The following is a 12,558-nucleotide window of genomic DNA, read 5'->3' on the forward strand; positions in this document are numbered from 1 at the left end:
ACATTGATAAGGCCGGGTATGCTAAATGCAGCCTCTGCTCCAAGGAGATGAACTACAGCAACAAGGGCTCACATGTCCTCTCATCACACTGACAGACATGTTCACTGTAATGACCACAGCCAGTGTACTAACAGTCCCAACAGTCCCACGTTGCTCTCAAGAACCCTGAAGTAATGAGAGGGTTAAGGTGCCTGTACCTTCATTTCAGCGGGTTGCTAATGCAGAGAGCTGTGTGTATAGATCACAGCTATTATTTTACTCTTGATAAGCTACCTTAGCCAGAGTAGATTATCATTTTAATTTAAATAATGTAACTGGATTGAATGCATATTAATTGCAAATATAAGATAGGCCACAATTCTAACAGCTGTACAGTAACAGTGGAAGTTAATATGAAGACATACAGTAACAGGGTTCAATGAAAACGAATCACTTTATTTGTACAGACGATGGTTCTCGCTACTCTCGCTGTCTTTGTTTTTATTTGACCAAAACTTTTGAAAATGAGACCTCGGTCTCTATGGATTTTGTCTAAATAAAGGTTCATATTAATAATAGAGCTGAAATAGTGATTAATAACTGAATAATATATTAGTTTTTTGCTTAAAGTAAATGTCCTATCACTTAATTTTCTTCTCAGAATAAACCTCATATTAAACCTCATATTTTAGCTAAAATTCCCGGAGCACCCCCCCCCCCCCCCCCCCCCCCACAGACCCACAGACACCAGACCCACAGACCCAATGTTAGAGATCCCAGTAAGCGCTCTACAGATAGTGAGCGTCCGGTGGAATCGGTAACGCCGGTGTTGTCACGGGTTTACTAACTGGTGGGACAATTTCCTCACCATGGCCTCCCTACCCTGAACAGGGCATGGCACACATGATATGCTCCATGGGTCCAGCCCCTTAAGCAGAGCCACGCCGACCAACCAGTAGGAGTCCCTACTGCAGCGACACAGCCGCGATCCCACAGTGGCTTCCCACCCACACTCAATGCTGACTCTGCTCGAGGTCAAGCTGAAGGAAAAGTGGGCAGGCTATGATCCCTGGTCCCTGTGGTGGTGGGCGAGTGCTTTATCCTGTGTTCATGTGGTTTCTATAGACCATCATGGCATTTCAGCTCCATCAGACACTTCACAGTGAAATGTGAAGTGTTTAAACCCAAAGAGATGTATTTACTTTTTAACCAAATGAGCTTTTTGGGTGCTTCACAAGTTGTCCTTGTAAAGGACTTTGTCTTTGCCAGTTTATTTTCTGTGTGTGTGTGTGTGCGTGTGTGCGTGTGTGCGTGTGTGCGTGCGTGTGTGCGTGCGTGCGTGCGTGAGTGCGTGCGTGCATATGCCTGGGAAGAGATTAAGCCTTGGATCTTTGTCCGCCTTTTATGATTATTTCACTTTATTCTTTCTTGCTGCACTGGGCTCAGGCCTGCCTACCAAAATGACTTTTCAAGGGCATTTAAGTTTCTCTTCACCACCCTGTCTCCCCGGAGGACTCGCTTTCAGCCACATCTCTCGGGGTAAATGGAAATCGCATGTAATTGATGAAGTTTGGCATTGGGTTCATTTCTTTGTTCTCATAAGAAGAAGAAGAGAACACTCATTAGTGGCTCTTCTAATGCAACGCTGCATGCCACTGTATATTCATTCTCCTCTCGAGGCTTAATCATCTGTGGATTTTCACTTCCTGCTTCCTTGTGCATTTTTGGCGGGGGGGGGGGGGGGGGAGTGTAAAAAGCTGTAAATATATAGTAGAGATCAAGGAATTATTAGAAGATGAGACGTTTATATGTCTCTTTATTTGTCAAAGAGTGATAATGAAGCAACTTTTATGAGGGTGATTCAAACATTACCGTCACCCAAATGACATCATGAGGACAGAAGACTGATTTACAGTCGTTAAGGTCCAGTGAAATGGAAGTACTGTGACATATTCCATGGAGAAATATGAGCCTTCAGTGATGCATTATTATTTAATAATTATTATTATTATTATTATGGCCCACTGCTCTTCTTGGCGAGACCCGCCCAAGCCAATGCAGCATTGAAGCGCTAGGATTGGCCGGGCGCCCATGGTACTGGACCAAGGTACTGGTAACCTTATTTGTTCAGGTCCTGTCCAATAGTCTATCCTAACTACTCGAGGTTAATGCTTAACAATCGTCTCTGCCTCAACCAGCTACGCAGGGCGGGTCTTTTCATGAAGAGCAGTGGGATTCATTATTACGCTTCAGTGTCGTTCTTTGTTCTACTTTCAAAGAGGAAATACTCTCCAGTTCTAATAGAGCTGATGCTATTGTAGCATCTATGCTAACCGCCATCGTTGGTTAGAACAGTCACCTCTCTGTGTCGTCTCTCACACCTAAGCCACGTCCCTAGCTGCCAGTAGCTCTTCACAGGATGCTGATTGGTCCGGTCTCCGGTTCACTGGACACCAACACATTACTTGAAGCCTGTGATATTTCAGCCTACGATTCTCGCGTGATCTCCAGCTGCCCTGGTCATTTACGAGAGGGATTTAAAGCAAATCCTTTCAAAGCATTTGATTGGACCGCTAAAAAGTAGTTGGGCTGCGAATGTAGTATGATACAGAGCTACAGAGGACTGTGGCAACACACACACTTCCCTTATTGCTGAAAGTTTGAGATAGATTGATGGATGGATGTCATGATATTATTGGTTGAAATTTGTTGGTGCTATCTTATGTAAGCATGTAAGTGTATATATGCTTATATATTTGTGTATATATATATTAGTGCTGGGCAACGATTCAAATATTTAATCGCGATTAATCGCATGGATTTTTTATTGTTATGGCAAAGTTCAATAATGAATTCAAAAGTAGTGTATTGCGCACTTTTATATTAAAAGTACTGCTATATGAACAAAAGGTCAATAACATTTGGTTCACGAGATGAAGGTAGCATGTTTTATACTTAATGTGAATATAATTCATACTTTGTTGGCATCTTATTCTGAAAACCGGATGTTCGTCTGAAGAAACCGGATGTTGTCTCACGTTAATCTTTCCGCTAACTTTCAAAGTCCTTCGCTCGCTCCCGATCTGTGGCGTTTAAATGCGTTTACCGTGAATTTCAGCATATAGGTGCACTAACATGTAAGTGTCTGCTGAGTTGACCACGGAGATGTCCAGTAGTCTCCAGGGAGAGCAACAGCTGGTGCAGCTTCTCTCTTTATTTCTGCCCCCCCCCCCCCTCGACCAGAAGCGGAAGTTGCCTTTTCTCTACGGCAACCCTGAAGGGACATCATATCTCCAATACAAAACGATAAACATGAGACAGTCTGTTACAATAATAATGAATTAAAAATACTTACCTGTTTTTTTTGTTGTTGTTTTTTAATTATTATTATTATTATTATTTTTCCCATTTCAAAAGACTCAAGGACATACACACACACACACACACATACACAACTGACTATAGGATGTTTGCTGGCTTTTATCCCACTGTTCTTGTCATCCTCTTGTTGTTATGTCTATGTATTGTCTCTTGTCTTTCAATAAAAAAAAATTAAAAAAAAAATAATAAATTTTAAAAATGCGTTAACGCGCAATAAAATAATTGTCGGCGTTAATTAATGAATGCGTTAACGCGAAATTAACGCGTTAACTTGCCCAGCACTAATATATACTGTATATATGTATACTGTATATGTATATGTATGTATGTATATATAAAATCCACCCAACATGTCACCAATTGAGCCCTGTTATTGTGAAGCAGCAGCAGTATAGAAATGTTGGCTTGGCGTCTCTATTAAGGCTGCAGCAGAGTGAGCAGTAAACTGTGAGAGCAAATATCAGCTCTTTGAATTCTTTTGAATCCTCTTTGTGTTCAAAGGCAAGGTGAAGTCCCCAAAGAAAACAATAATACTGAGAATACAGTATTATTGATCAGAACCTCTTCCCAGTGTACTCCATTATCTTTTCATTTGACCGCACCATGCCTGACATCCAGTTATTCTGTAAGCAGTCATTCTTATTCTACAGGGTTCAGAATCTGCCAAACAAGCTGGTGAAAAAAGTCACAGCAGATGTCAAACCCACTGGGTACCAAATCAGTATTGTCTGTCACTCCCAAATCTGTCTCATTCAATTCTCTGGTTTGGATTAAAGCTTTAGTTTGTTTTGTGCTAACTCCTAGTTTTGTCATCTACAAACGTCCATATACCAGATTTAAATTTGCTCGGGCTCTTCATACTGCCACCACACAAAATCAATTAGTTTGTTCCTCCATCTAGTTTATTTTATTGCTGCTTGGGGGAACGTCGCCTGTTTCCTTCCAAGTTCTCTCTCCCTGTCTGGGGGAGCAGCGTTCAAAGCACTCCGGGAAATATGCGTGGGGGGGGGGGGAGAGAGGAAGGGAAGCTGGAGAAAGAGAGACTGCCTCGCCATGGGGGAATAGACAAATAGAAGAGATCCGCTGGCTGCTTTGAAGCCCTGCAGCCTGCCTCTCCTCTCTCTATCTCTTTGACATTCATGGCGAACAGTTGAGAGTGGAGGAGCATAGGGGATTCCACTGCCAGCCAACCAACACTGAGCCTAATTAAATAGTTGCCTAAAGACAGAACCCCTCGCCCTCCCCCTCCTCCCAACTGGGAACAGGTGGGCTCAGGCAGACACTGCTGCTTGATGTGTGTGTGTGTGCGTGTGTGTGTGCGTGTGTGTGTGCGTGTGTGTGTGTGTGTGTGTGTGTGTGTGTGTGTGTCGAGGTGTAAAGGAGAGCTAGAGGGCACCCATGTCATTACAGTTTCTTCTGGATCATTTTAGGTGACCACTGTTCTGCCACAATGCATACCCAAACTGTGAATTCATATTCTTCATGTAGAAGGTGTTAATGATGGCTGTGAGTGTTTTACCTGCTGCTTATTGAATCATAATCAGCTAAGTAGGCCGAGCATTCACAGAGCATATTTGTGCCTGTCAGTTTCCACCCACCTGTTTTAATGCACATTTTCAATTTGCGTATAAAAACACTGGAAATTTGAAAAAATAAAAATAAATAAATCTAAATATTGCAAGAGTATATTTGAAGCTTGGCTTAGTTGGAGAGCCGGTGCGTCGATAAGAGCACAATGCAACTGGAACAAGTGCAACAGAACCAGAATAAATCAATAAATCATGCCGTAGCTTTGACGTAAACATCTGCTGGAGCTTTACTCTAAAGTGGCAGCAGGAGAAAGCTAACCAACAGAAATGTCATATTTCCATCGTTCATGAAAATAGATTATTTTTCTTTGAATTCAGCTCAATTTAGGAGTAAATAACTAGGACGATGTAACACACACCAGTTGTGTCCTCTCACAATAAGACCGTCCATTTTATTGCTGTACATTTCTTGTAAATTAGAAACCTGCTTTCCATAATGGTGGTAGGAGATTAGAGAAGCCTGCTTTCACTGTTGGGCTTCTCCTGGTCATGTAAGCAGGTTTCTATCCATCGCTCCATTTACAGTAACCAGGCTACTGTAGTGCATGTACATCTGTTCTCTGATTACCGTAGCAACCTGGCTCCTTATGTTCATGTAAACACACTGGATCCCTCATCCAGGGGGGCCTGTATGTAAGTCGCAGCAGAAGAATTACCATAGTAAGTAAATATCAACTGTGTATGATATTAAGTCAAATAAATGATGCTTTTTCTTTATTGTGTCATTTTTCACAACATTGGTGCAGCAATCTGCCTCAAATCCAACTGTATTATAAGCCTAAATAATGTGAAGTCTTTGCCTTTAGCCTGTCCACCAGCTGAAAGGAAAAGACTGATTAGATTGATAAATTCTTTTTCTTGGATAAGAAAAGGTCCAATTGAATCAACCTGAGATGAGATAAGTGGGAGATTGAGGCAGGGGTGTGGGAAGAGTTCCGATGAAGACTACAGCTGAATGACCCACATCGGTGTTTCTCAAGCTGCTCCTCTTTCCTTTCATCCTGCCACATGATCTTTTGCTGTCATCAGTCGTCTCCATGTGCCTTTAAAGCAGCTACTGGTCAGAAGTCTCCACTTACATAAACATTTCTCAAATAGAACTCCCAGCTCATCATGTTTGAAAAAGAGACCGATTGGATTTGATGAGAAACATTTGTGTAATCAGGACCTCCAGTCATGCCAGCTTTTTGCTGTAGAGAGCAATTTGTCCCAATTGTGTGTTATGAATGGCTCTCCAGATTACCTGCAGTTAGCTTCAGCAAGCTGCCAGTGGAACATTGATGGTTTCATTTGAGCTTGAACCGTTACCAGTCTGTCTGAGATACAGACGTCAGCCAAAGTACAGCAAACTACTGATGCTTTTTAAAGCTGTGATCACTAACCATGTTATTAAGCATCTCCTGTCTTGAAGAAAATGGTTGAGAAAAGATTTTCTTGATTTGATTCTACTGTGTTGGAGAGTCTGAATCAAAGAACAGGATTCTCATTTCTAGTAAACTTGAAGTACTAGGTTTGCTCCACACGTCTTATCTTAGAGGAGCCCTCGGACGGCTCAAACATTTTCATTTGATTCACCTCCCACATATTTGCTTGAGGATCTATGAGTGAACATTCTAACACACAGTACCCATTCCCCATGTTACAGTATATCAGCTCAATGTATTTACAATATAGTCCAGCAAGCAATATTCAATTTAAAGATACCGTTGAACCAAAGTTTGTCCTCACAACATTTAAAAAAATCTGTTTTCCTGCCCACAAGTCACCATGTGACTCTCAGATGGCCCATTGGTAGCCCAGACAAACTCTGTGGGCCTCTTTGAAAAGTAATAAGTGGTCTGCAGTGTTTTTCATTGAAAAGGCTGGACATGCTCGCAATGACTTGACTAATGGAAAAATGTTATTTTCCATGAAAAAATGTTGAAAATGTTGCAAAAATGTTCCCAACCCATTTACAGTGATTGTTGGCGTCCACCAATTTCCACCAATGACTGATGGTTCTTTGATGATTGTTTTCCTGTCGCATGGCAAACTATTGTGGGTTTCACCACTTCACTGGCTCAGTGTCTCACTCTCTTATGTACGCTGCAGAAAAAGAACCGTACTGTTGTGCTGAAGAGAGAGCCTGAAGGCAAACTTCTGAATTTAATCAGGGTTCCCACGCGTCCTGGAATACCTGGGAAACAGTTGACCCATTTTCCAGTCATTGAAATCACACGGAAAATGTCCTGGAACATCTTGTATTGACCTGGAAAATAATTTCAGCATTGTCCTATTATCTTTGAGCTGAGAATGAACTACCAGGCTCTCTGTCAGAGCTCCATAAAAAGGATGACATTGCCATCTGAAAGATCCGAGTCATGTTCTGATCACATTAACGCTCAAAGTAGCTGGTGGACCAGCTTACTCTCAGTTATGTAGTGGACACTCTGTGAACACACTTCCATGTTACGTCACATGGGAGCACATGCAGGTTGGATGACATTACATAACGCTGCTTTCTTCCAAACTTGTTTTAAACGACTTGAACAATGTTAAATTAGTTAGCATGTTTGGTTCAGTTGCTAAAGTTGATGTCTTTGCAAGTACATTTTTCCCACATCAGCAGGCGTGTTTGCATTATTCTATGATCACTCTTTTTTTAAGCACGAAAGAGGTCATGTTATTGATAAGTTAATCAGACCTCTATAGACAGGAATGTATTAGTATATGGAGGGATCCCTGTTTGGAGCTAGATCATCACAAAAAGCATCCTGGAGTATAACCTGTAGAGAACAGAAGGAACCCTGTTATAGGACATCGATGTACCAACCCTCCCCTGTAGTCAGGAGCTTTGGGTAGTGAGCTACAGGTACAAGCGTGTGTTTTAACTCGGGCATCTGGAATGAGCTTGCTGTAGAACCAAAGCTCCTTCACAACAAAAAGAATCTGCTGGTTCAGCATTCTTGATCAGGATTCCTGCTGATCACCTCCCTGTGGAGGTTCTGTTCAACTGGGAGGAGACCAGTCTGCTGCCACCCAACCCTTACCCAGATAAATCACAGAAAATAGATGGATGGAAGTTCAGGTCACCCCTTTGGGATTCATTAAGGAAGTCCTGTAAAGACAGACACTCAACTAAGTTCTCTTTAAAAAGCCTTTGTCACAGTATTGCAACCCTTTAGGTATTAAACAAACTGCAGGACACACACTTCCTGTTCTAAACAAATCTATTTCTCTCCTTCACAGAATCAGGGTTTTAATAACTGACACAATTATGGCAAGTAGTAAAGAAGTGTCAAAACATCCCCTGAGTGTGTGATATCACACTGAGGACACTACATCCATGCTTTTCTATAGACACATCAGCACATGGAGGCACCTTTAGGTTACACTAGTAAATGCACTGTGCAAATCCTCTTTACAGTTCTAATCAGTCCCTCTATTGTTGCATGTGTTGACAGATCCAGGATCTGGCCATCCGCTGCATCCAGAAGAACATAAAGAAGAATCGTGGTGTCAAAGGCTGGCCATGGTGGAAGCTCTTCACCACCGTCAGACCTCTGATAGAGGTGCAGCTCACTGAGGAACAGATCCGGGGCAAGGACGTGAGTACACACACACACACACACACACACACACAGGCTGCAGAGCAAACTCTGGACTCTCTGTCTGAGAAGACAGAGCAGAAGAGCGCCAAGCACAATGGATGTGTGAAAGAAAATAGTTTGCCATGCTGTTTAATAAAATGTCTAGCTCAGCTAACTAGGTTAGATTTTTGGTGGACACGCCAAACTGCGTTTTGTTGACTAAACCTAACTTCCTGTGTAGACGGAAGTTTATTTTGAAGAGACACTATACTGTACATGTAACGAATGGAAAGTGACATGCCGTCCCTCACGCGTCCAAACCTGCCGCTAGAGGGGAACCTAGAGCGTCATAGTTTCAAGCTTTGGGCCACTGACCAAGCGTCGGTATTTGATGAGTTGGGAGTGAGAGTGTGTTTAACTGGCAACAAGCGCTTGCACAAGAGGTGCTATTTTGCACTATACATATTAATAGGAAAGATTGTCTTTCATCCGATTCATTAATTCATATTAAAATAGAACGCTCTGTTTCTTCCAACAACTGTGCTCTCATTTTGGTGTTGACTGGATTTACTAACGCGTTGACATTACTTCACTTTATGTGTGGTGGCTCTTTTTCTATTTGATCGGATTCAGATTTAAAGTATGTTTCATGACAATGCCTGGCTATTCTGGCACTCTAACACTTTGTTGGAGACAAATAGGATTTCTATTTTTATTGAGATATTTACAATTAATATTGTTTGATAATATCATTTAATCAATTAAACTGTATCATATCCATCAGAGGATGTGCACAAGGAAAACACCCATAAGTACACCCCTACAATTAGCAAAAATGAGATGACGGTGATGACTGTAATGAGTTCATAGCTGATTAATGCACTCCATCTGCTGTATCCTCACTAACATGTCTCTCTGCCATTAACTTCCTCTGTGTTTTCCCTCTCAGGAAGAGATCCAGCAGCTGAAGCAGAAGCTGGAGAAGGTGGAGAAAGAGAGGAACGAGCTGAGACTCAGCAGCGACCGCCTTGAGAGCCGGGTAAACACACAGAAACAGACGTACACATGCACATAGCAGGATTTGGGTTCATGTCCGAGAAGCATCTTAGAATTCTGAGAACCAAATGTAAAGAGTTATGAATCTTTTCTCAAAAATGATTGTGATGAAGAGCTGTGTGCAGGGGTTAGCAGCTCTGTGAGTAAATCATTATGTCATTTTATTCTACTAGATAATGGGACAGGCCGTCCACGTGTTGCTACAGCATCATCTGATGCCTCCTTTAGTCAGACCTACAGAATCCTCAGACCACTAATATAATGTAAACTTGGTTTGATATTACACCAGAGTCAGATCTGTTGTTTGTACCGATTATATCTTTTAAACAGGAGAGTTATGTAAATTCATCCCTCGTACGGTTGTCATGAACGGGGAAATAAGCTGTAGAGACTAAAGCCAGTTTAGTACCAGGCTGTAAACACAATTCATCTATTTCTGCTGTACAGTCGGGCATTGTAACATGGTGGTAGATGTGCAATGACTCAAGGGGCCATTTGATGAACTGCACTTCATTGTTTAGCCCTCGAGGCTGCCGCTCATGTGATAGATCCCTAAGCTTGGTCTAGAACAAACACACATTATTGATAACATAAATCTTCCAAGCTATACATCTATATATAACATATAGTATAAACATGCTTGACACCTGCTGTGTGTGTGTGACTGACTGTGCATATGTTTGTGTTCATGCGTTGCATCAGATCACAGAGCTGTCATCAGAGCTGGCTGATGAGCGTAACACCGGGGAGTCAGCCTCCCAGATGCTGGAGACGGAAACTTCTGAGAGGCTCCGCCTGGAGAAGGACATGAAGGACCTGCAGGTAGAGGCACACACACAGAAGACAACATGTTGTGAAGGAACACAGTCATGTGTGTAGGATAAGAGAGTCGGGTTGTGTTCACATGCTGCACCATTAAACGGCTGTGGTCTAACTCTTAAGCTGAGGTTTGATTAAAACTGTCACACGCCGCGGGACTAATGCCTCACTGTGTCCATTAACGTTCTGACCCATTCCTTCACTTGATGCTTTCTTTCAAGCAGAGTTCCATTAAGGCAAATGAAAATGGAAGTGCCTTATTGTGATGGCAAATAGAGATGGATAACACTTTATAGCCCAATTAGCCCTTTAGCAGTGAGGTAATAAAGTTTTCTACAACACAGCCACATTCTGCCACTTCACAGTAACGTTTCATAATTCTACACATTGTAAAATGCAGTTTAATGTCTACTCATTTATATATAAATGTAACTTTAGCGCATCAGCTTGAATTATTAAAGAGCAGAACTATTAGCCAGCCCTGCTTTTCTTCTGAGAGATTTTATCGTCGATTTGAGTATTAATGTTGGAAGATGTCATTTCAATTTCAACTTGGATAATGAAAGGCTGTCGCATATTTAAACATTGCTGTTTTCTCAAGACAGTCAGGCAGTAATAATTGAAGACCCAGGAGATCCGAACACACAGTTCATTGAACTGCAGTCTCAGAGGCATACAGTCAGTCGTTGAGTTGAAAAGAAGGTTCCAGTCTGAGATTGTGCTGTTGTAAAGGCTGATGGGAGCAGACTCTTCGTGATGTTTAGGGGTTGTGCGTCCGGCCAGTCCATTGTCGTGAAATGTCCTCCTGGACTCAACAATGAACTGAGTAGATTTGGCGGTCAAAGGTCACTCTCCTTGTGACCTCACGTCTGTCCATTCTAGTGAACACGATATCGCAGGAAAACCTGAGATCACCAATTTCTTCAAGTTTAGCACAAACGTCCACTTGGACTCGAGGATGAACTGAGAAGAAATTGGTGGTCAAAGGTCACTGTGACCTCAAAAAACATGTTTTTGGCCATAACTCAAGGATTCCTATGTAATTATGACAATTTCACACAAATGTCTAATAAGATGAAATGGAGATGTTTTGGACAGACTTTAACTTGACTGGTTGGCGGAGGTATGCAGTCGCTAGGCGATAACTATCAGTAAATGTGTGTAGGTATTGATTTTTTTGTTCATCAGTATGACATTATTTAATGCAAATATATAACTCTAGTGGTGTAATGGACCCACCCCAGTTTACCCATCATTGTGTGAACTACATTTTTACTGTTGATCGTTATCGGCCGATATTCAGTCAAAATATGGGATCAGGACGTCATCAATATTTTTTATTGGCGGATCCCTGATAGTACTACATTCTGAAGAATAAAAGTGTGTTGAAATCAGCAGGAGGAGAGCTAGTAACGTTAGATTCACCAGTGCCAACAGCTAATGTGTGGAGGTTCCATTCATTTACATTGTGCTGCGTTCAGGCTCTGTTCAGTAAAAGTGAATATAGGGTGAAGGTTGGTCATGTGTTCAAATGTAATTTTTTTTAAATGTCGTTTTTGTTGAGAAACTTGAATGAATCCAGTTTTTTGAAGACGATGTTTTTACATCAACATAAATAGATGTTAGAGATAAATTATGACTTGTTTAATGTCCTAACACGAGCTAAGATGTTACGCTAACTAAGATATATTTGCTGAGATATATTTGCTCCCTTTGATCCTATTGATGCATTTATTTACATTAAAAACGTTTTCCAGGATGCTATGGGTTTTTCCACATAATGGAAACAGTTATTCAACTCAATTAGCCACTTTGGGCCTCACTGAGTGCATTCAGAACTCTTAAGTTAAAGTTCTGCATTGTCACAAATAAAATCACACACACACAGGAGCCCCCATGAAGTAGTATACTTGCATGTACTAGATCAAATGATCCCCTACAGGTGTGTGTTGCTCAGCATCAGATGCTGCCGTGAGCCAGCAGGAGAACACAGCCTGCTGGGCTGTAAAACCTCACGGTTCACCTATAACACAACAACATCCTGCTTGGTAGGTATGTGGCCTTTAATTTGTTCAATATCGAGGAGTTCAAGCACAGAACGCCGTCTTTGGTTGAGCAAACAAATACACAAATTCAAAGTGTATTTAAACCGTTATGCTTAGAAT

General features: G+C 41.7%; 1 protein-coding gene across 13 annotated transcripts in view; it reads left to right on the top strand.

The window, feature by feature from the left end:
* Window positions 1–12,558, top strand: part of LOC142931488 (unconventional myosin-XVIIIa-like) — a 155,845-nt gene that overhangs the window by 88,719 nt on the left and 54,568 nt on the right. For all 13 annotated transcript variants that reach the window (XM_076075424.1, XM_076075425.1, XM_076075433.1 and 10 more), the window contains 3 exons: window positions 8,393–8,536; window positions 9,468–9,557; window positions 10,277–10,396. In XM_076075424.1, the coding sequence (XP_075931539.1) occupies window positions 8,393–8,536; window positions 9,468–9,557; window positions 10,277–10,396 (354 nt within the window). The remainder of the gene's footprint in view (window positions 1–8,392; window positions 8,537–9,467; window positions 9,558–10,276; window positions 10,397–12,558) is intronic.

This window comes from Anarhichas minor, unplaced genomic scaffold (genome assembly GCF_050575085.1).
Source record: "Anarhichas minor isolate MPS153535 unplaced genomic scaffold, ASM5057508v1 ptg000052l, whole genome shotgun sequence".
Lineage (NCBI taxonomy): Eukaryota > Metazoa > Chordata > Actinopteri > Perciformes > Anarhichadidae > Anarhichas > Anarhichas minor.